This window comes from Belonocnema kinseyi, chromosome 1 (assembly GCF_010883055.1).
Source record: "Belonocnema kinseyi isolate 2016_QV_RU_SX_M_011 chromosome 1, B_treatae_v1, whole genome shotgun sequence".
NCBI classification, from domain to species: Eukaryota; Metazoa; Arthropoda; class Insecta; order Hymenoptera; family Cynipidae; genus Belonocnema; species Belonocnema kinseyi.
The window spans coordinates 12,649,779-12,675,954 of NC_046657.1; the positions used below are offsets into that span (position 1 = coordinate 12,649,779).

Sequence of the window (26,176 nt, forward strand, 5' to 3'; positions counted from 1 at the left end):
TAGTCGGGAGTGGTGCTGACTGAAAACAGATGATTTGGAGCGATTCGCGCGCCATCTGTTGGTCATTCTAAGGACTTATTGAACTACCCTCGTATATTAATTTTTAACTAAAAATGTAATAGTTGAAAATTCAATTAGGAAACGATTTGCAGTTTAAAGCAGTCGAATTTAACAAAAAATATGAATTTTCAACAAAAAATGTAACAGTTGATATTTAAACGAAAAAGAGATTTAAAATAAAAACAGTTGAGTTCAACCAAAAAAAAAAAGGAATTTACAATCAATTAGTTGAATCCTCAGTCAACAAAAAATTAGTTTCTATAGAAACTGTTGCAGTTAAAAAAATTATATTTTTTGACCAGAAGAGATGAATTTTAAAATCAAAAAGACAAATTTTGAATCAGGAAAGATTTTCCAATCAAGAGAGGAAAAACATTTAAAACAAATTGTTAAAATTGTAAACCAAAAATGAAAATTCTCTAGAAAACATTTGAATTTTCAACCCGAAAATATGAATTTTCAACCAAAAAATTCATATTGAACCGAAAAGTTAATTTTCACCTCAAAAATACGAATTTTGTACAAAACAGTTGCATTTTTTATCAAATAGATTAATTTTTACCAAGTAAATGAATTTTTAATCAAAAATATTAATTCTCAACTAAAAATATAATAGTTCAAAATTCAATCGAGAAAAGATTTTAAGTTTTAAGCACCAAACAGTTGAATTTAACCAGAAACAGGAATTTTCAATGAAAAATGTAATAGTTGATATTTGAGCCAAAAAAATTTCTGACCAAAAGCGATGAATTTTTAAACGAAAAAGACCAATTTTGAACAAGGAAATATTTTTCAGTCGTAAATTCTGTAGAAAACATTTGAATTTTCAAGGCGAAATTATTAATTTTCAACCAAAAAGTTACATTTTAAACCAAAAAGACCAATTTTCTACAAAACAGTTGTGTTTTCAACTCGAAAATATGAATGTTTAACCAAAAAGTTAACGTAAAGACAAATAGTTGAATTATATGTTAAAGGCGATTAATTTTTCACAAAAAATGTAATAGATAAATTTGCCATCGAAAAAATTGATTTTATGCCAACCACAAACGAATAGTAAAAAACAGTTAAATTTTCTAGAAAAAAATGGATCTTAAACTGATAAATTTAATTTTTAATAAAGTGTTTCATCTTGCTTTCAACAAAATTGTTTATTTTTAACTAAAAACTGTACATTTTCAATCACCAATGAAACAAAAAAGGTGCATTTTTAGCAAAATACAGGAATTTTCAAACTAGTAAGTTGAAATTTCAACCAAATAAATGAATTTTCTACCAAAAGAGATTAATTTTTAATAAAATGCATAAACTTTCAAACTAATAGTTTAATATTTAGTATAAGAAATAAATTCTCAAATAAACGAGGAACATTTAAGCAAAAAAAAAAAAAAAACTATTAATTTTCGACCAAGCAGACTCTTTTTCAACCATGAAGGCCAATTTTTAACTGAAAAAATACAAGTTTCCAACCCATTTTTAAGCTAAGAAATGAAAAAAGAATTTTCAACTAAAAAATAGATACTTTCAACCAAAAATTGAATAGTTAAATTTTCAGTTAAAAATTAATTTCTTACCAATTAAGAACGAATTTTAAATAAAATAGTTACATTTTCAACAAAATAAAAAGGTTTTTGAATTGGAAGGATGAATCAAAAACAAAACCAAAATTATTTTTAACAAAGTGGTTCCACTTGCAAATAAATTAATGAAATAATGAGAAATTTGGTTGAATTATTTTCTACGAAAAATGTTAAAAAGGTAGATTTTCAGCCAAAAATGTTATAGATAAATTTGCAGTCGAAAAAATTCAATTTTAACCAAAAAAAACTAATTGAAAACAAGTTAAATCTTCTGTAAAAGAAATGAATCTTTAACTGATGAATCGAATCTTTAATAAAGAATTTTAACTTGCTTTCAACACAATTTTTAAACTTTTAAGTAAAAACTATATTTTTTCAACCACCAATGAAATAGTTAAATTTTCAGTTAAAAAAAAAAGAATTTGGAACCAACAAATATAAGTTCTCAATGATTGAAAAGTTAATTTGAATATTTTGTTGGTAATTCAAAAGTTTTGTTCAAAACTTATTCTTTTTTATTGAAAATTCGTCTTTTTGAGTTAAAAATTTATCTATTTTGGTAGAAGTTGCATCTTTTTGTTTGTTAAAAACCATAACTGGTTCAAAATTAATATATTTGGTTGGGGATTCAACGATTTTATTAAAAATTTGTATTTTTTAGCTGAAATATTAATTATTACATTTTTCTTTGAAAATTCATCTTTTTTCTTTAAAAATTGAACTACTTGGTTGAAAATGAAACTTCTTTGTTAAAAGTTAATTTTTTCGGTTGACGATTCATCATTTTCGTCGAAAGATCCTTTTTTTTTGTCAGAAATTTAACAACTTTGTTGAAAATTATCATTTTTTTGGTATAAAATTTATCTTGTTGGTTGAAATTTTATCTTTTTCGTTGAAAACTTTTTTTTTTAATTTGTTTTTGGTGGAAAATTTATTTCTATGATTAAAAATTAGTTTTTCAATTGAGAGTTGATATTTTAGGTGTAAATTCAACTATTTTGTTCAAAATTCGTATTTTTTAGTAGAAAAGGAGTTTTATTATTTTAAAGTTCATATTTTTGCATAAAAATTCGTTTGTTCCATTGAAAATGTATCTATTTTGTGCAAATTTTATTTTGTAAACAAAAAATTTTCTAACTAAAACCTTAAATATTTTGTTTTTGATTCAAGATTTATCTTTATTAGATGCAAAAGCATCTTTTTTGTTGAAAAATTGTCTTTTTTGCTAGAAAAATATACTTTTGGGTTAAAAATCCAATTATTCGGTTAAACATTGATTTTTTGTTGGTAGAAGATTTGTAATTTTAGTTAAACATTCGCTTCTGCGACTGAAAATTGAACTATTCTATTTTTTATAAAATTAGTCTCATTAGTTGGAAGTTCATCTTCTTGAACAAAAATGTATGTGTTTAGTTCAAAATTGATCTATTTTGTTGAGAATTTTTTTTCTAGTTTTGTTGACATTTTTTTCTTTTAACTTAAAATTAGACTTTAGGGTTGAAAATTCAATTATTCGGTTAAAAAGTTATTTGTTTGGTTTCCATTTTTCGTGGAAAATTTATATTTTTAATAGAAATGTAATTTTCTGGGTTGAAAATTTAACTTTTTGATGGAAAATTTATTTTATTTGGTTGAAAATTAATTTGTCTCTACTGAAAGTCTAACTATTCTGTTTTTGGTTAAAAATTTCATTATTTTGTTGAAAATTTGTCAATTTTTGGTAGAAAATTTTTCTCTTGGATTAAAAATTCAACGAATTAATTAAAAGTAAATTATTATGGTTGAAGATTTATCATTTTAGTTAAAAATTATTTAATTAAATTGTAAATATAACTAATTTTTTGGAAATTCGTTCTTTATTTGACATGGAATTCTTTTTTAGCTGGAAATGTAATTATTCCATTCTTGCTTAAAAATTTATATTTTTTCGTTAAAAATGAATTTATTTGGCTGTAAAATCTTCTTTCTTAGATTAAAAATTACAATTGTTGAGGATTAATTTTTATAGATCGAAGATTCATCACTTTGATCTAAAATTTAACTATTTTGTTACAAATTCTTTTTTTTTTGTTAAAGATTTTATTCCTTCAGTGTTTCTTTAAAATGTATCTTTTTTAGTTGAAAACTGAACTTTCATTGAAAATACATTTTCATTAGTTGCAAATGAATGTATTTTGTTTAAAATTTCTCTTTTTTGCTAGAAAATTAATCTTTTCGGTTAAAAATTTAATTATTCGGTTAAAAATTAATTTTTTGGTAGAGGATTCATAATTTTAGTTAAACATTCACTTGTGGGGCTGAAAATTGAACTATTTTTTTTTTTGGTAGAAAAATTTATATTTTTTAATAGAAATTTAATCTTCTTGGTTTAAATTTTATCTGTTTGGTTGAAAATGTAACTATTTTGTTGAAAATTTATTTTATTTGGTTGGATTTTTTTTTTCTTTACTGAAAATCTAACTAATTCTATATTGAAAATTTAAATATTTTCTTGAAAATTCTTTTTCTGTATTAAACATTTGTTCTTCTAACTGAAAATTAGACTATTCTATTTTTTATTAAATATTACTTTTTTTTTAGTTGAAAATTTATGTATTTTGTTGAAAATTTGTTTTTTTGGTATAAAATTCAACTATTTTGTTAAAAATTCTTTTTTCTTAGTTAAAAATTAATTTTGTATTGAAAATTTTATTATTTTGGGTTGAAAATTCAATTATCCGGTTAGAAATTAATTTTTGACTGTAGAATGTTTATCAGTTTAATTAAACATTCACTTCTGCGACTGAAAATTGAGCTATTCCATTTCTGGTGGAAAATTGATATTTTTTAATAGAAATGTAATATTCTTGGTTGAATTTTTATCTGTTTTGCTTAAAATTTAACTATTTCCTTGAAAATATAATTTATTCGGTTGAAAATTTATTTCTCTTAACTGAAAAGCTTAGTATTCTATTTTTGGTTAACAATTTATTTATTTAGTTAAAAATTTGACTATTTTTTTGAAATTTCGTCCTTTTTAGTAGAAAAATTCATCTTTTGGGTTAAGAATCCAAAAATTTGGTTTAAAAAGTCCTTACTCTTCAAGATTCATCATTTTAGTTAAAAATTAATATATTTGGTCGTAAAACTTAACTAATTTGTTGAAAATCCATAATTTTGGTCAAAAATTTAACTATTTTGTTAAAAATTCTTTTTTTCTTGACTAAAAATGTATGTATTTTGTTGAAAATTTGTCTTTTTTGTTAGAAATTTAATCTTCTGGGTTGAAATTATATCTGCTTGGTTTAAAATTTAACAATTTCGTTGAAAATTTATTTTATTTGGTTAAAAATTTATTCATCTTCACTGAAAATCTAACTATTCTGTTTGTGATTAGAAACTTCATTATTTTATTGAAAACTTGTCAATTTCGGTAGAAAATTTTTCTTTTGGATTAAAAATTCAACGATTTGGTTTAAAATAAATTATTATGGTTGAAGATTCATCATTTTAGTTAAAAATGAATTAATTTTGTTGTAAATTTAACTAATTTTCACTAGAGTGTTGTTAGTGGAAAATGATTAATTTTTTTTATCTGAAAATGTGACTAGTCTATTCTTGCTTAAAAATGCATTTATTTGTTTGAAAACTCTTCTTTCTTGGGTTCAAAATTACACTTTTCGTTTATAATTAATTTTTGTTGTTCCAATATTTATCAATTTGGTCGAAAATTTAACTTGTTTGTTGAAAAATTGTTTTCTTTTTAATTGAAAATTTAATTCTTCCAGTTTTTTCTTCAAATTTATTTAATTTATTTATAATTAGAACATATATTTTTATTTAATTTCTTGAAAACGGTGTCATTTTCAAATTCACAGAGCAATTCAGAAGAACTTTGTCGACATGGAGAACATGTTTGAACTTCTCCGAGAAGAACAGGAAGTGATAGACGCTCCGGGCGCTGGACCTTTGATAGTAAAACGCGGCCAGGTGGAATTTTCAAATATAACTTTCAGTTACACTCCGGAGAGGCTTGTCCTTAAAAATGTGAGTTTCGTCGCTCCTGCTGGAAAAACAATCGCTCTGGTTGGTCCCTCAGGCGCCGGAAAATCGACGATTATGAGACTGCTCTTCAGATTTTATGACGTGGATCAAGGCTCGATTGTAATCGATGGACAGAATCTGAAAACTGTGAAACAGGATACTTTACGGAGCGCGATAGGTAATTTTTTTTTCATGAAAATCTATTTTTTTTTAGAATACAATGATTAAATTTCCGAATTATAAAATATTAGAACTGCAAAATTCCCGAATTTCAATAATAAAAATTTTTTTATTAATATTATTTATTTATTAAAAATATAATACTGAAATATTTTTACCAAATAAAAATATTTTAATGTTTGAAGTTTTTAAAATTATTGTTTATATTTGAAATTTAAATAATTGAAAAAATATATTTCTGAATATATTTTTGTTCAATTATTGTTATTTTAAATGGAAATAGTTTTAGAAGCCTTGAAAATTAATTTTGTAATGTAGAAATAGATTATTATATTATTTTCAATAATTAAATAATACTCATAAGAAATTTTAATGGTTTACAATTTAGGAACTTTCCATTTCGCATTCTTTATAATTCGGACATTTTCTGTCGGGAATTTTTTAATTCGGTAATATTATAAACTGTTTGGTAATTTTATTATTCGGGAAGATTGAATGTCTCGAAAAATAAAATTCCCGATTTGGAAAATTCCCGAATAATAAAATTTATAAATAATAAAATTTTCGAAGATTTAATAATATTACTGAACAATAAAATTCTCTGCAGAAATTTGCCGAATTATAAAATATCTGAACTAGAAAATTCTCAAATTTAAACAATTAAAATTTCTTACGAATATTATTTATTTATTGAAAATGATATAATAAATTTTTATTAAAAAAATCATGTTCTAGGTTTTCAAAATTATTTGAATTTAAAATAACAATCATTTTTTAAAAATGTATTCAGAAATATATTTTTTTCAATTATTGTTATTTTAAATTTAAACAATAATTTAAGAACACTTTAACAAATACAAATAATCTTTTTCATAAAAAAATATTGTATTATATTGTTTTCGATAAATAAATATTATACATAAGAAATTTGAATTGTTTCAATTTGGGAATTTTCTAGTTCGCATGTTTTATTATTCGACAATTTTCGTTCCAGAATATTCCAATTATAAAATTCGAGAATTTGAAAAATTAAGATTTTCCGTATCAATATTATTTATCTATTACAAATACAATGATAAAATATTTTTACAAGAAAAAATTATTTTTAATGTGTAAAGTTTCTAAAATTATTGTTTAAGTTTAAAATAACAATAATTGAAAATAATATATTTTTCGGTGAAATTTTGTTCAATTATTGTTATTTTAAACTAACAATATTTATAGAAACTTTAAACATTAACAATATTTTTTGCATACAAAAATATTTCATTATCGTGTTTTCAATAAATAAATAGAATTGATAGAAAATGTTAATTGTTTAAATTCGGGTAATTTCTACTTCGGATATTTTATAATTCCGCAAATTTCGTTCCAGAAGATTCCAATTCGTGAATTTTATTATTAAAAAATTTTTTTATTCAGGACAACTGACTGCAAAATTCCTGGACAATTTATAATATTCCCGAATCGGTAAATTTCCGAATTATAAAATATCGGAACTAAAGAATTTCTCAATTATAAAATTCCCAAATTTAAACAATCGTGATTTTTTTATAAATATTATTTATTTATTAAAAGGACAGTATGAAATATTTGAATAGCAAATTCTTTTTAATGTTTCTAAAATTATTGTTTAAATTTATAATAAAAATAATTGAAACAAATATTTTTGCATACATTTTTTAAAAATGATTATTATTTTCAATTTAAACAATAATTTGTTAAGTTTTGAGCATTAAAGATATATTTTTTTTACAAAAAAGTCTTATTGTATTTTCAATGCATAATTAGTGTTTATAAAAAAGTGTGAATTGTTTAAATTCGGAAATTTTTTACTTCGTATGTTGCAATTTTCTGCCGGGAATTTTATTATTCGGGAATTTTTAAATTCATACCATTTCGTGAATTTTATTATAAGGAAATTTGATTCTTCGAGACGACTGCAAAATTTCGAAAAATAAAATTTCTGACACTGTAAAATTCCTGAATTAGAAAGTTCCTGAATAATTTTATTATTTGGGGATTTTATTATTTGGAATTTTTTTATTCGAGACTGAAAGATCCCGTAAAGTAAAATTCCCGACAAAAAATTGCCGAATAATAAAATATCTGAACTAGAAAGTTTACAATTAAAAATTCCAGAATTTGAACAATTAAGATTGTTTATCAATATTATTTATTTATTAAAAATACAACAGTGAAATATTTAAAAAATATAGTTTTAAAGTTTCTAAGATTATGGTTTAAATTTAAAATTGAAATAATTGAAAAAAAAAAATTTTTTTTTGTATAAAAATATTTGATTATTGTATTTCCAATAAATAATATTTATACAAAAATTTCAAATGCTTAAATTCGGGAATTCATAGTTCGAATATTTTATGATTCGGAAATTTTCAAATTTGGTAGTATTATAAACTCAAGAAATTTATTATTTGGAATTTTTCAATTTAGGAATTCTATTTTTTTGGCTTTTCAATTCATGAATTTTATTATTCGAGACGACTGAAAAATCCCGAAAAATTAAATTTCTGACACTTTAAAATTTCCAAACAGTTTATAATATTACGGAACTCGAAAATTCTCGAACATTTTATAATATTACCGAATTTTAAAAATCCCGAAAAATTCATAATATTGTCGAATTTGAAAATTCCCGACAGAAATTGTTCTAATTATAAAATATCTAAACTACAAAATTCTCTAATTTAAATAATTTAAATGTTTATTAAATAAATGTAATTTATTTATTAAAAGTACAATAATTACATATTTTTATAAAAAAATGCATTTCCAATTTTGAAAGTTTCTAAAATTATTTTTTGAATTTAAAATGCGAATAGTTAAATAAAATGTTTATCCGGAAATATATTTTTTTCAATTATTATTATTTCAAAATTAAATAATAATTTTAGAAACATTAAAAGTTAAAGATATTTTTTTCTTGATAAAAATATTTAATAATTATATTTTTAATAATTAAATAATATTTTACTTTAAAAAAAAAACATAATTCGGTAATATTATAAACTGTTCGGGAATTTTCCAGTTTAAGGTTTTTATTATTCGGGATATTTTATAATTCAGGAATTTTCGAATTCGGCCATTTTATTATTGGGAAATTTTATTATTCGATCTTTTTCAGTCGTCCCATTAATGGCATGCGACACAGTGGAATTCCTACATTACCAACCTCTTTTTTCTATTGAACAAAATTTTTTTTTGAACCATAGAACTTTTTTTGTAAATCAAATATCGAACTCAAAATTTCAGGAGAGTATTAGAAGACATTATCCTACGTTTATGTACTGCATTTGAATCGAAATTTGGCAAAAAATTTCAGAAATAATTTTTTTTTTAAATTCCGATTGAAATGCAGTACATAAACGTAGAATAATGTCTTCTTATGCTCTCCTCAAATTTTGAGTTCGATATTTCATTTACCAAAAAAGTTCTATGGTTCACAAAAAAATTTTGTTCAATGGAAAAAAGAGGTTGGTAATGTAGGAATCCCACTGTGTCGCATGCCCTTAAGATAATAATAATTTTTTTACAGGAGTCGTTCCGCAAGATACGGTTCTATTTAATAATTCGATTAAGTATAACATCCAGTATGGAAAAATTGATGCACCTGAGGCTGATATCGTCGCGGCTGCAAAATATGCAGACATTCACGAAAGAATTTTATCCTTCCCGGAAGGATACGAAACACAGGTTTGTTTTTTTCTACAATAATAAACAGGCATGAACAATATTTTTGATATCCGATGAAAATTTATGTCTTATTTTAAAAATTAATATATATCAAACCCATGAATTTTTATCAAAAATATCAATTTCCGTACAAAAATACGAGAAATTCTTCAGGAACACGTGAATTCGGATTCAGTTAGTTCGCATTGCTCGTAGCGCCTCTTGCGGAGAAATGCGAAACCGAGAATATTATCAAAATTCTCTGATTTTTCCTCGACTAATTTTTCATTTAAAATATTTATATTAAAATACCAACTTTCTAATCTTGTTATATTTTTAATATAGCATATTTTATAAACGGAATAAAACAGTATTTCATATACAAATTTAGAATTTTAAAATTTATTTCAAACAAAAAAATGTCTTGTCTACTATAAAAAAGGGCTTTTTAAGCAAATACTCAATTTTTCAGAAAAATAATTGAATTTTTAACATAATAGTTGTATATTCAACCTAAAAAGATAAATTCCCAACGAAAAAGTTTCATAGTTACAAAACGAATTTTAAAACCAAAAAGATGAATTTCTAACAAATAAAGATTTTTTATTCAACAAATAAATAAAAGTTTAATCTAAATTATTGAACCTTCAAGCCAAAAGTCAAAATTTTCTTTACAAAAATTGAATTTTCAAAAAAAAAAAAAATATATAACTTATCAACCAAAAATTAATTTTCCACGAAACTGATGCATTTTTACACACAAATATGAAATTACAAACTAAATCATTATTTTCACCAAAAAAGGCGAATTTTCAACTGAAAAATATTAATCTTAAAAAATGGAAATAATTCTCTACGAAAAAAATTGAATTTTAAATCCAAAAAAAAGAATATTTAGCCCAAGAATTATGACTTTTTAACAATACAGTTGAATTCTCTACCAAATAGGAGTATTTCTTTCCAAACAATAATAAATTTTGTACTAAAACTGATGAATTTGTAAAAAGAATGTCCAATTTTCTTATAACTGAAACTTTCATCCAGAAAATATTTTAGTTTATTTTTTAACACCAAAATATAAATTTTCAGCAAAAAGTAAATTTTCGACGAAAGTGATTTCAAGAAAATAGTAGAATTTTCAACCAAAAAGTATGACTTTTTAACAAAAAAATTTAATTTCCTACCAAACAGTTGCATTTTTATCCAAAAAAGATGACATTTTTCTTCAAACAGATGGATTTTTAATTAAATAAAAAGAAAAACGAATTTTAAGAAGATAGTTGAATTTTCATCTAAGGAAATATTTCAGTTCTTTTTTCAATACCCAAATATTATATTTAAGCAGTAGAATTTTCTCCGAAAACAGATGAATTAAACAAAAAAAACTTACTTTTTTTAAATAGTTAAATTTTATTCCAAAGAAGATTCTAGTTAACTTTTTATCATAAAAAAAAAAGAATTGTAAACAATTTATAAACAAAATTGATGTCTTTTAGACAAAATTATGAAATTTTTAACCAAATAATAAAATTTATAACTAAAAGGATAATCTTCAGAAGAAAGTTGTTGCGAATTTTCAATATTCTAATCTGAAAATATTAACGTTTTTAACTTGTTCTATTTTCGTAATTTTAATATTAAATTATTCAGTTTCGAGATTTAAAAATTCAAAATAACATTGTTCAATTTTAAATGCTTTGAATTAGAATTAAATTATACAATTTCAACTACTTTCTAATAAAATTTTACATTAAAAAAAAAAAATTAGAATAAAATTGCCTCAATTTTAAACTTTAAATTAGAAATTATACCATTTCCAAACGTTTCTAATAAGATATTCTAATAAGAATCTCAGGTGAAACACACCAACATAACCTAAAGTTGTTTAAAAATAATGAATATATTTATTTAATTTAATCATTTATTCTTAAAAATACAAATAGTTTTAGAAGAAAAACACTGATGTAATAAAAAATTGTACAAATTTTGTTAATGTTCAAATTATAATGATTTTTATTTTTTAATATTTATTTTTGGTCTATAACGCTACCATAACCTAAAATTGTTAGAATTAATGATTCTTTTTTAGAATTATTTTTCGTATTAAAGTTATCCAAAGAAAAACACGAACATAATGAAAAATTGTTCAAATATTGTGAATATTGTTTAAACTATAATGTTGTTTATTTTGAAATACCAATTTTTAGTGAAAAACATAACCTCAAATTGTACAGAAATGATAAACCTTAAAAATCTAGTGATTTTTGTTTAACAAAATCTATTTTTATGGACAAAGTTAATATAACCTGAAACTCTTGAAAAATTGCAAATCTTGTTCAAACTATAATTTATTTAACGCTAACGTAACCTTAAATTATTAAAAAATTAGGAACTTTGAAAATGCAATGACTTTTATTTGAAAAAAACGCTAAAAATACGAAAAATGTAATTTCATGAAAAATTTACAACCTTTCAAATCTTATAATTTGTGATTAAAAATAACCATTTCCAGTCTAAAACGAACTTAACTTTTTTGAAAAAGTAACCTTGAAGATTTTTTTTTTTTAATTGAAAAATTCTACTTAAGAATGTTTTACATTCTTTTTCGAGATTTTAGGAAATAATTTTAAATGTTTTGAAATCGCTTTTAATTTTCTCGCAGAATTCATTTTTCAAAATTAAAATTCATGTGAAATTTTTTCATGAATCTGAAGAAAACTATTTTTATTCTTTTAAAACTTTCGAAAATTCTTGAAGCGATTCTAAACTTTCTTACAATATCTTCAAAAATCCATATTTTGTTTTAAATTCTTTAAAATCTTTTAAATTTTTGAATTATTTTTGAAAAAGACGAATTTTCTATAAAATAGTTTAATTTTTTATATCCGAAAATATGGGTTTTTAACGAAAAAAAAATTCATTTTTAACCAAAATAGATGAATTTTTAACCAAATTGATTAATTTTAAACTGAAATTTTGAAAAAAAAAAGAATTTTTAATAAATTAGAGTTGAATTGAACCAAAAAAGAAGAATTCGTAACAAAATAGTTTAATCTTAAAAGAAAATGTTTTTTTAACCCGACAGGTGAATTTTCTTGAAATCTTCCATATTTTGTTTTCATAATATTTAGATGTCTTAATAAGCTTCGATTTTTTTTGGAAATCTTCGAAAAATTACACTTTGTTTAAATTTTTGGTGAGATTTTCAACTTTTTACTTATTTTGAAAGATATTAATTTTTCCTTATATTTAAAAAAATTTCATTTCTAAATCTTCTTAGAAAAAATTCTGCATAATTTAAGATTTTGCCTTAAAACCTGTCGAAATCTTTTTTACAATTTTAGAAATCTTTTCAATTGTTTAAAAATATTCTCTTAACATTAATTTTCAAAAATAAAGTCATTAAAAATTTTTCCGGAAATTTTAAGAGAAATTTTTATTATTATTTTGAAATCTTTCAAAATTTACATTTGCCAAAACTTTAAATGTGATTCCCGACTTGAATTTTTGTCCGGTTAATTCGCGGTTTTTTCTGGTTTTATTATAATTTCCACCTATTTCCATTTTTTAAAAGATTTTTTAAGGTGCTAATATGAAAATTTTATTTAACTTTAATTGTTTCTTGAATATAAATTCGATTTTTAAATTGAATGTCATTCGAATTTTAAATCTAAGAGTTGTAAATTTTAAAGGTAATCTTTTATATTCAAATATTTAAAACATGAATTCGTTTCAATTGAAAAATGTCCATGAAAACAATTAAAAGTAAACAATTATTTTTTCAAGCTTCTATTCAAAATAATTATTTATTTTTACAGTTTATACAATATTTTCAGTTACGTGATAAATTAAAAATTAAATTTTTACACCAAAATCAAAGTTGTAAATTTTAAATTGACTAGTTATAAAAATGAAAATTTTTGAATTTTTGTATCATATTATATTTTTATTCTGTACAATATTTCACCATTTTAGTAGTAGTATTTCGAAGAGAAAATATTTCTGAATTATAATATAATTTTTTTTAACATATTTGGTTGGGATTTTTTTTTTCTTGAAAACTGAACTAATTGCAATTAAAAGCTAAACACTTTTCTTAAAAATTAATTTTAGTATTGGAAGATTCATCATTTTAATTCAAAATCCATCTCTTTTTAAAAATGTAACTACTTTGTTGAAAATAAATGTTTGCAACTACAAATTTAACTTTTCCAGAAGAAAGTTCAATTATTTTTCCGAAAATCAATTTTTTTGGTTTTAGACTTAGATTTTTAACGGAAAATCCCACTATTCTATTTTGAGTTTAAATTTCATCTTTTGTGAATGAAAGTTCAACTATTTGGTTAAAAACTGATATTTTTTATTTAAAAATTGAACTGTTTTTTTAATTCATGTAGTTTGTGGAAAATTCGTGTTGGATGTAAATTTTTGTTTAAATTGAAAATTAATTAATTTCGTTAAAAATTCAAGTATTTTATTAAAAACACTTTTTCTTGTTTGTAGAAAATTGGCTTCTTTGTTACATTTTCTTTTTGGTTGGAAATTCATCTTTTAAGTTAGAAATAAATTTACTTGGTCGAAAAATAAACTGTTTTGTTGAGAATTTTTTTTTAAATTCTTTATTTTATTTCAAAACTTATTTCTTTGTTTAAAAAATTAGCTATTTGATGGACAAATTATTGTTTCTTTCGACGAAAAGGAATTTTTGTACCGAAAATTTTATTATTTTTTCTAAAAATCCTATTTTGTTGCTAAGAATTAAATTTTTAAAGGGAAATTCAACTATTAGATTGAAAATTCATAGTTTTTATTTAAACATTAATCTGCTTTTTTAATTCAAATAATTTGTGGAAAATTCGCCTTTTTGTAGAAAATTAATTTTATTGGTTGAAATTTCATCTTTTGGAAAATTTATTTCGTTAAAAATTCAAGTATTTATTTAAAAAATCGATGTTTTAGTATAAAACGATTTTTTTTTTCTTTGAAAGTTAATCTCCCTGATTAAATATTCATCACTTTTAGTTGAAAATTCATCTGTTTGATTAGAAATAAATTTACTTCATTGAGAAATAATCTTTTTTGTTCGAAATTATTTTTTTTAAGTTTCATCATTGTAATTAAAAATTTATTTCTTGGGTTGAAAAATGAGCTGTTTGATTGAAAAATTGTTTTTTCTTTGGATGAAAAGAAATTTTTTTACCGAAAATTTAACTATTTTATTGAAAAATTAATTCTTTTTTGGTTGAAAATATGTTTTTTCCTAAAATGTATATGAAAATACTATTCCAGTTGAACAATTCTTAAATTTAGTTAAAAATTTATTTTTTCGGTTGATCATTAATTTCGTTACTTAAAATCTTAATTATTCAATTTTTGGTTTAAAAAATGATTTTTCTTTAGTTCAAAATTCGTATTTTTTGTTGAAAATTGATTTTCATGGCGAAAAACTTAATTATTTTATAAGTTTTGGTCGACAATTGATCGTTTTTAGTAATTTTTTTGTTGTTGAAAGTTCAACTATCCCAGTTGAGGATGTTGTTCAAAATTCATATTTTTGGTTGAAAAATAATATTTTTTGGGTAGAAAATTAATATTTTTGTTTGAAAATCAATCTTATTGTTTAAAAATTCATCTTTTCGGTTAAAATTTCAAGTATTACAGTTAAATATTCACCATTTTAGTTGAAAATTCACCTGTTTGTTTGAAAGTTAATTTTTCCAAATGAAAAATAAGGCGTTCCATTTTGGGTGGAAAATTTCTCTTTTCTTGTTCAAAATTATCAACTTGGATGTAAATTTGTTTTTTTTTTAATTAAAATTTTTTTATTTCTTTAAAAATTCACGTATTTTGTTAAAAATATCGATTTTTTGGGTAGAAAATCAACTTTGTGAGTAGTAAATGATCTTTTTCTTTGAAAGTTATTCTTCTTGGTTACAGATTATTATTATTTTTTTTTAATTCAAGTATCCCAGTTGAATATTAATTATTTTTGTTGAAAATTCGTTTTTTGGGTTAGTAATAAATTTACTTGGTTGGAAAATAAACTCTTTTGTTGAAAATCATTTTGTTATTGAACATTTATCATTTTAAATAAAAATTCATTTCTTTGTTTAAAAAATGAGCTATTTGTTTGAAAACTTGTTTTTTCGTGGGATGAAAAGGAATTTTTCACCGAAAATTTAACTATTCCATTTAAAAGTTTGTTTCTTGTTGACCATAATTTTTTTCTTAAATTGAAAATGAAAATACTATTTAAAATGAATATTCCATAATTTTATTTGAAAATTATTTTTTTTAACATTCATTTTTTATTGAAAATTTCATTTTTTGTTGAGAATTTATCTTTTTTAGCAAAACATTTTTTTTTAAGGTTGAACTATTCCAATTGAGGATCCATAATTTTAGTTCAAAATTCATCAGTTAAGATGAAAATTAATTTTTTGGTACTAAAAATGTAACCATTATTTTCTATTGAAAATTAATTTTTTTCTACATTTTCTAGATTGGTTGAAAATTTGTCTCCTTTGATTAAAAATTAAAATATTTCGTTCAAATTCATGCATTATCTTGAAAAATTGTATTATTTTGTAGAAAATTAATCTTTTTGTTTGAAAATTAATCTTATTGTGTAAAAATACATCTTTTTGTTAAAAAATTCAAGTACTTCAGATAAATATTCACCATTTTAGTAGAAAATTCACCTGCTTGCTTGAATAAAAACTCTTCTTTTTGGTTGAAAATTCAAGTATACCAGTTAAATATTCATTATTTTAGTCAAAAATTCATCTTTAGGTTAGAAATAAATTTACTTGATTGGAAAATAAATTCTTTTGATGAAAAGAATTTTTTTTATGAACATTCATCATTTTAAATGAAAATTCATTTCTTTTTTTGAAAAACGAGCTATTTGATTGAGAACTTTTTTTTTTGATAAAAAAGAAATTTTTTACCGAAAATTTTACTATTTTATTGAAAATTTGTTTCTTTTTTGGTTGGCAATAAATATTTTCCTAAACTGGAAATACTATTTCGATTGAATATTCCACAATTTTAGTTAAATATTAGTTTTTTGTTGAATATTCATTTAAAATTGGACTATTTCGATAAAATTTATATATTTTGTTTAAAAAATTCAATTTTTTGGATAGAAAATGAAATTTTTTGGATAGAAAATGAAACTTTTTGTTTGAAAATTCCTATTTTGGTTAAAAATTCAATTATTTCAGTTAAATATTCACCATTTTAGTTGAAAATTCACCTGTTTGCTTGAAAGTTAATTTTTCCAAATTAAAATTTAACCGTTTCATTTTGGGTGGAAAATTGACCTTTTCTAGTTCAAAATTTAATAATTTTGATGTAAATTTGTTCTTTTTTTAATAAATAACAGATTTTGTTAAAAAATCAACTTTCTTGGTATAAAATGATCTTTTTCTTTGAAAGTTAATCTCCTTGTTTAAAATTTTTCTTTTGGGTTGAAAAGTAACATATCACAGTTAAACATTCATAATTTTACTTGAAAATTCATTTTGTAGGTTTGAAATAAATTTATTTGGTTGGAAAATAAACTCTTTTGTTGAAAATTATTTTTTTTATTGGATATTCATCATTTTAAATAAAAGTTCATTTCTTTGTATGAAAAATGAGCTAGGTGATTAAAACCTTGTTTTTTTCGTTGGATGAAAGGGAATTTTTTTACCGTAGATATAACTATTTTATTGAAAAATAAATTCTTTTTTGGTTGAAAATATGTTTTTTCTTAAACTGTGAATAAAAATACTATTCCTGTTGAGACTTCCATAATTTTTGTTAAAAATTCATTATTTTTGGTTGAATATTAATTTTTTTACTGAAAAATTTAATTATTCCATTTTTTTTAAAAATGATCTTTTTCAGTTGAAAACTCGTCTTTTTTGGTTAAAAATTGATTTTCTTTTAACCTAAAACTTAATTATTTAAGTTATGGTTGAAAATTGATCTTTTTTAGTAAAAATATAATTTTTTGTTGTTGAAACTTCAACTATTTCAGTTGAGGATCCATCATTTTTGTTCAAAATTCATCAGTTAAAATGAAAATTAATTATTTTTTTACTAAAAATGTAACTATTGCATGTTCTATTGAAAATTGATTTTTTTTCTAGTTCAAAACTCAACTGTTTGGTTGAAATTTTGTCACCTTTGATTGAAAATGCAACTATTTCGTTGAAACTCATATATTTGGTTGATAAATAGTATTTTTTGGGTAGAAAATTAATCTTTTTGTTTGAAAATTCACCATTTCTAGTTCAAAATTTAACAATTTGGATGTTAATTTGTATTTTTAAATTTAACATTAATTTATTTCGTTGAAAATTCACGTATTTTGTTAATTTTAGTTGAAAATTATTTTTTTTCAATTTTAGAAATAAGTTTACTGGTTTGGAAAATAAATTTTTTTATTGAAAATATATTCTTATTTGAACATTCATCATTTCAAATAAAAGTTCACTTTTTTTTTTAAATGAGCAATTTGATTGGAAACTTTTTGTTTATATAAAAAAGGAATTTTTTACCAAAAATTTAACTATTTTATTGAAAATTTGTTTCTTTTTTGGTTGAAAATAATTTTCTTCTCAAAACTGAAAATACTCTTCCGGTTGAATATTCCACAATTTTAGTCAAAAAATTTTTGTTTGAGCATTCACTTTTTACTGAAAATTTAATTATTCAATTTTTTTGTTGAAAAATGATGTTGTTGTTGAAACTTCAGCTAGTCCAGTTGAGGATCCATAATTTTAGTTAAAAATTCATCAGTTAAGATGAAAATTAATTTTTTGTACTAAAAATGTTAATATTGAATTTTTCATTGAAAATTGATTTTTTTTTCTAGATCAAAGCTTAAAATTCCAAACATTCCAGTTGAAGATTCATCATTTTATTTGAAAATTCCTTTCAGATTTAAAATAAATGTTTGCGTTTAGAGAGAAATATGAAAATTTAAAAACTTGACCTTGGAAATGACCGGAAATTTGAAATCGTCCGCCGAATCGCCACCCTGATTAACTTAAGACAGAAATAGTTTTTACAGAATAATATAATTCCACTTCCTGCATTATTATTTTTTTAATTATTTCTTAATTTCGTTTACAAATTCACACTATTTTCAAATGCACAATTTTAACTTTAAATATTAAAAAAATTAAATCAACTATTAAATATTCGAAGAATCACAAGCAAACTTGTTTTGATGAAAAAGTTGTCAGTACAAAAAAAAAATAATAAGACATTCAATAGAATGGAGAAATTTCAAATATGTCGCTCAAACTGAAAAAATTCTTCAAAACCCTTTTTTTTTTGATGTTCAGGTTGGAGAAAGAGGTCTTCGTTTGAGTGGGGGAGAAAAGCAGCGAGTTGCGATCGCCAGGACAATTTTGAAGGCCCCAAAAATAGTTTTGCTCGACGAAGCAACAAGCGCTTTGGACACCGAAACCGAAAGAAATATTCAGTCGGCTTTGAATCGAGTCTGTGCGGATCGTACAACAATTATTATTGCTCACCGACTTTCCACAATAATTCATGCCGATGAAATTCTCGTTTTGAAGGAGGGCGAAATTGTCGAGAGGGGGAAACACGAAGATCTTATTTCCTTCGGCGGAGTTTATCAAAAAATGTGGGAGGCACAGTTGAGAAATAATGTGGACATTGATGACCCAATACAAAGGGAAATTGTGGAGTCTGATGAAAAGTAAGATTTTTTTTTTATCTAGTGCGAATTAGTGGTTATCGAATTTAAACAAATTTAAATTAATTTAATTAATTTAACCCTTTGCGGCATGGTGGGAATACCGTATTCCCACCTTTTTTCATATCATTTTTTGCTCGCAGGATGATAGAAAATTGAAATTTATGTGCGAAGGGTATAAGATTCTTTAAGAATTTGTTAATATTTATAAATAAAGATGAAAAAAGTCTTTTTTGTTGAAAAAATTCATTATTGAAAAAACTTTCCATTATATCCTTATGAAAATGGGTACATAAGGGTTTTTGGCGTCGCTGACTACGAATCTGGGCTCAGATTTTGAAAATTCAAAATAGCGGATCCAACATAGCTTCCGAAATTGGGAATATTATTAGATTTTATCTGAAAATTGATATACAGGGGTTTTTGGGGCCAGTGATCACGAATATGAACTCAGATTTTGGAAATTCAAAATGGCGGATCCAATATGGCGCCCGAAACTTGGAATATTTTTGGATTTTTTTTCTGAAAATTGGTATACAGAGGTTTTCGGGGTCGCTGATCACGAATCTGAAATCAGACTTTGAAAATCCAAAATGACGGATCCAATATGACTAATATGGCGACCTTTAACCTAAAATAACCAATTTCATAGATGCATAACAGTTGCAGTTGATTCAATTGCAATTTTTTAAATACTTTTTATCTTTTATAATTTTTGTAATTTCTAATTTTTTACAAATTTGTTCACATTGCTAATTTTGTAATTATTATTTTGAATTTTCAAAATCTGAGTTCGGATTCGTAATTGGCGACCCCAAAAAACCCCTTATATCAATTCTAAAAAAAAAATCCCAAAATATTCCAAATTTAGGTCGCCATATTGGATCCACCATTTTGAATTTTTTAAATCTGAGTTCAGATTCGTGATCAGTGATCCCAAAAACCCCCATATACCAATTTTCAGAAAAAATAAAAAAATATTCCAAATGTTAGCCGCCATAGTGGATCCGCCATTTTGAATTTTCAAAATCTGAGTTCAGATTTGTAATCAGCGACCCCAAAAACCCTTATGTACCAATTTTCATGAAAACTAGTTTCCCTGAAAAATGTATGCCGGAAAGGGTTAATTGAACTTAAAAATTAAAATTTAATTTAATTTAATTTAAAAAAAACCTCCACGTTTCTCATCATTCGTTTTGTAAATTTAATCAAAAAATAAATTTGAAATATTGATTTTAATTGCCGAGGAAAGTGACTAAGAAAAGGTGAGATGGAGTTTTTATTTAGTCTTCATTTCGTTTTGTAATTATTTACAAATGAAAATGATGGTTTCTAGGCTTAATTTAATATTATAATTGTAACTTTCCAATAGAATTTTAAGTGCGAAATGTGTAATTATAAATGATAGGGGACGAATGTGATTTATTTGCGCTTGAGTTGTGTTTATACGATTGGTATTATTTATGTATAAATATAAATTAATGTGGTAAGTGAAAGAGAAGTAATTATAGTTCAAATGGGCCTTAAGAAATTGGTTTTGTTTGACTGAAACCAGACTACGATTTTTTATTATTTTTATTAATAATTTTTTCATTAATGCATGGATTAGAGCGGAGTTTTGTTAGTTTTCGAATATTCTTTTTGTAGATTTTAGTTCATGTAAATTTCAATAAAATATTTCATGATTCTTACATTTTTCAATTTATAAAAAATGAGGTGAGTACCAATTTTCAATTATTTTATGTCATTTTTTCGTTGCAGGCCAGAAATAGATATTTTTAATCTAACATATATTATAGTTTGAAAGTGATTAATTTTTTAAGAATTATATACGGTTTTTAAGCATTATTAGTGAAACTTTAATTTTTTTAAACTGTAATTTTAATTATTCCATTTTTAGTTGAAAATGGGTCTTTTAGGCAGAAAATTCAATTACTTGTTTAAATTTTTTTTGTTTTTTATATCTTTTGAATAAAACTTCAACTATTTGGTTTAAAATGAACCTTTTTTTTGTTTAAAATTAATAATTTCGGGTTAAAAATCTTTTTTGTGAAAATTTCGTCGTTTCAAAAATAATTAAAAATTAGAAATGATTTCCTAAAATTTCGAAAACGAACATATAAGATTTTAAAGCATAATTTTTCATTATATTTTTTAATTGCAATTTATTTTTAATCACAAATTATCAGGTTTCAAAGATTAAAAATTTTTCATCAAATTACGTTTTTTGGCATTGTTAGCGCTTTTGCAAACAAAAATTATTATATTTTATTTTTATTAAAATTATTATTAAATTATTATATTTTTTCAACAATTTTTGATTACGTTAGCTTTTTACGCCAAAAATTAGTGTTTTGAAACAAAAATCATTAGGTTCGAACCAAGTTTTTAATTTTTGAACAGTTTTAAGTTATATTCAAGTTTTTTAGAGGAAATCTTTTATTTAAAAAAAAGTAATTAGATTTTTAAGAATCATAAATTTAATCACAATTTTAGGTTATGTTGCATACCAAAAATGCAGAATTTTAATAATATTGATAATCTTTAAAAAATTTTGATTGTATTATTGTTTTTTTGCGAATTGGCAACTTAAATACAAAAATAATATCAACAAAGATTTATAATTTTTAATAATTTCAAAATATGGTAGCTTTATACACAAAAAATAGGTATTTTAAAATAAAAATCATAATTTGAACAATGAAAAAAATTGTTTAAAAAGTTTTTGATTATTGTGGTGTTTTTCGTTATTAGATTTTTTAATAATAAATTTTTATATTTCAAGAATGATTTATTTTGCAGCAGATTTAGGTTATGTGGGTGTGTTTCAACTAAAATTTATATTTTTACACAAAAAACTATTCTGTTGATTCAACTATTTTATTAAAAATTCGCCTTTTCTGTTGAAATTAACAGTAATTTGTATTAATAATTCTTTGTTTTAATTGAATTATTTTGTTGAAATTTAATACTTTTTGGCTTGAAAATTAATTTTTGTACTGAAATTTTTACTATTCCATTTTTTGTTGAAAATGGGTATTTTAGGCAGAAAATTAAATTACTTGTTGGATTTTTTTTTCTCATTTTGAGTTCTTTTTTAAATTTTAGTTTTTTATGCATCTTTTGATTGAAAGTTTCTACTACCTTATAAATTTTTTTCATGAAGATTCATTATTTAGTTCAGAATTCATCTACATATTTGATTGAAAATTCAACTATTTGGTTTAAAATTATTAATCTGGGGTTAAAAAAATAAAACTATTTTGTGGCAATTTCGTCGCTACAAAAAATAATTTAAAATTTGAAAAAAAATTTAAATTATTTCCTAAAATTTCTAAAAAGTAAAAAAAATATTTTAAAACATAATTTTTCATTATATTTTTTAACTGCAATTTAGTTTTAAATCACAAATTATCAGGTTTCAAAGGTTAAAATTGTTCATCAAATCACGTTTTTCGGCATTTTTAGCGCTTTTTGAAACAAAAATAATTATATTTTTAAGGTTCCTATTTTGTCAACAATTTTTGAATACGTTAGCTTTTCATGTCAAAAAATAGTATTTTAAAATAAAAATCATAATTTGAACAATGTGAAAAATTAGTAAAAATTTTTTTGATTATCAGTAGTTTTCGTTATTAGGTTTTTTAATAATAAATTGTTATATTTCAAGAAATATTTATTTTTCAGTAGTTTTAGGTTATGTGGGCGTGTTTTCCCTAACATTTTATAATTTTAAACAAAAAACTATTTTGTTTATTTGTTGATTCAACTATTTTGTTAAAAATTTTCATTTTTCTTTTTGAAATTAATTCTAATTTCTTTCAAAAATTCTTTATTTTAATTGAATTATACTGGTAAAATTTAATACTTTTTTGCTTGAAAATTAATTGTTTTACTGAAATTTTTACTTTTCCATTTTTTGTCGAAAATCGTGCTTTTAGGCAGAACATTATATTAATTGTTTGGAAATTTTTGTTATATATTTTGATTGAAAATCCAACTATTTGGTTTAAAATGAACTTTTTTATTGTTGAATATTAATATTTTCGGGTTAAAAAATTTAACTATTTTGTGGAAATTTCGTTATTTCAAAAAAAATTTTTAAAGAAATCCAAAAATTTGAAATTATTTCCTAAAACTTCAAGAAAGAACATAAAAGATTTTAAAACATAATTTTTTATTATATTTTTTAGTCGCAATTTATTTTTAATCGCAAATTATCAGATTTAAAATATTAAAATTTGTTCATCAAATTACATTTTTTAGCTCTGTTAATGCTTTTTCAAATAAAAATTATTATACTTGTAAGTTTCCTATTTGGCAACAATTTTTATTTACGTTAGCGATTAAGACATTATAGTTTGAACAATATTTGCAATTTGCTAACAACTTCAGGTTATATTAAAATTGTCCATAGGAAATCGTTTTTTTAAAACAATAATCATTAAATTCTCAAGGTTCGTAATTTCTTAACATTTTTAGGTTACGTTTTACACTAAAAATTGGTATGTTGAAACAATAAAAACATTATAGTTTAAATACAATTTAGAATCTTGTAACAATCTCCTCTAATATTAGTTTTTTCTTTGGAAATTGGTAACTTTAGTACAAAAATAATTTCAAAAATGATTCCCAATTTGAACTATTTTAGGTTATGGTAACGTTATAAACCAAAAATAGGTATTTAAAAAATCTTAACTTGAACAATATTAGACCATTTTTAACCATTTTGAATAATTTCAGTTTTTGCGTTATTGGAATTTTCAATAATAAATAATTATATTTAAAAAAATATTATTTTTCAATAATTTTAGGCTATGTAGGTATGTTTAATGGTTTAAGTTGAAATTTCTATTTTTAAACAATAAAACATTAGATGTAAGTTTAAATTCAATGATTTTTAAACACTTTCAGGTTAAATTAATGTTTTTTTTACAGGAAATCGTTTATTTTAAACAAAAATTATTATGTTTTGAAGAACATTTACAATACTGAACAGTTTTCTGTTATGTTATTTCAATGTTTTTTGTCGGAAATTATTGGAATATATTTTTTTCTAATACTTAGGTTTTAAAGAATATTTACAACTTTGAACAATTTTAGGCTATGTTGATGTGCTTTACCTGATATTGGTATTTTTCGAGAAAAAAATAATTTTTTATTTTTAATAATAAATTTTTTAATTTAATTTAATTTTAATTAGAAATTTTTTATTTTTAATAATAAATCATTCTATTAAAAAAAATTATCATTTTCAACATCTTTAGGTTATGTTATATATATTATTATACAGATAAGCAAACAGTTTCATTTTTCTTAAAAAATATGAATTTGCAACGAAAAACATTAACATAACACTACAAAAAAACTATTTAGGATTGTAAATCATCCTTTAAAACTAATGCTTTTTGTTTTAAAATAATATATATATATATATATATTAATTTTTAACGTAAGATACCAATTTTCATCCATTTTGGTATAAATTTAATCTTTTTGAGTACAAAATGCAACTGTTTCCTTGAAAATTAATATATTTTGGTTGAGAATTAAACTATTTTGTTAAAAATTCGTCTTCTTTGGTCAAATCTAATTATTTTTTATACAAAATTGAAATCTTTTTTGTAAAAATATGAAATATTACATTTTGCGTTCAGAATTTATCTTTTTCGTTTAAAAATTCAATCACTTTGTTCAAAGTGGAGCTACTTTGTTAAAAATTTATCATTTTGGTTCAAGATTCATCATCTTAGTTGAAAATTCATCATTCTGATAGGAGATTAAATTATTTTCTTGAAATATCGTCCTTATGGATTGAAAATGCTACTTCTTTGTTGGAAAATTAATATTGTTTGAATGTTTGAATGTTAAATTGTTTTAATATTGGTTGAAATAAATAGAAAGTTCGGTTGAAAATTTAACAATTTTATTCAAAATTATTTGTTTTCTTGTTGAAAATTAATGCTTTAACTGAAAATATAAACGGTCTGTGATTGAAAATTGTTACTTTTAGTAAAAAATTTAACTTTATTCTTATTATTGATTTGTTTAAATAAAAGTTTAATTATTTTAGTTTAAAATTAATTTTTTTGCACAAAATTTAAATTTTGTTTGAAAATTTGTTAGTTTTTTTTTCATTGAAAATATTTGTTTGAAAATGTAATTATTTGATTAAAATTTCATGTATTTTGTTTAAAATTCCTTTTTTTTTGGTAGAAAATTAATATTGTTAGAGGCAAAATCATCTTTCTGGTCGAAAATTCAAATTGTTTTCTTTAGTTAAAAGTTTAACTATATTCTTAAAAATTTATTATTTTAATTAAAGATTTATTATTTTAGTTGAATATTTAAATAATATGTTAAAAAATATTGTTTCTTTAAAAATAATTTTTTTGCTGAAAATTTAACTATTTGACGTTCACGTATTTTGTTGAAAATTCATCTTTTTGGTAGAAAATTAATGTTCTTAGAGAAAAATTAATTTTATTTGGTTAAAAATGCAACTGTTTCGTTGAAAATTAATCTGTTTTTGATGAGGATTCCATTATTTTGTTTGAAAATTCAGGCATTTGTTTGAAGATTCGTCATTTTAAATATAAATTTTCATCAATATTCAAAAATATGGTCCTTGCTTTTCTTTTCTAATGTTTTAGATATTAGATACTATGAAAAACAATAATTTTATTTTTTAATTTAAAAATTGCACCTGCCGAAAGTCTTACAATATTTATTTTAAACTAAAGTTTGATTAATTTTTTTTTTAATTTTCAAAATTAACAGGATATAAAAAAAAATCATTTTTAGATACTTAACTTCACTTTGAAATTGATTTTTCTTTTCTTTTTAGTATTTCAGTTCAAAATTTTTAAGTTTGGAATGTTTCAAATTTTAAAGTTTACGCATTCGAAGCAGGTTAATATTT

The 26,176-nt window shown here is 22.1% G+C and overlaps 1 protein-coding gene across 1 annotated transcript in view; it reads left to right on the forward strand.

Moving 5' to 3' along the window:
* Positions 1 to 19,681, forward strand: part of LOC117176777 (ATP-binding cassette sub-family B member 6, mitochondrial) — a 59,246-nt gene extending 39,565 nt beyond the window's left edge. Inside the window, exons 8-10 of the mRNA XM_033367077.1 lie at positions 5,494 to 5,841; positions 9,400 to 9,557; positions 18,878 to 19,681. Coding sequence (XP_033222968.1) covers positions 5,494 to 5,841; positions 9,400 to 9,557; positions 18,878 to 19,261 — 890 coding nt within the window. The 3' untranslated portion in view covers positions 19,262 to 19,681. The remainder of the gene's footprint in view (positions 1 to 5,493; positions 5,842 to 9,399; positions 9,558 to 18,877) is intronic.
* The last annotated feature ends 6,495 nt before the right edge of the window (positions 19,682 to 26,176 follow it).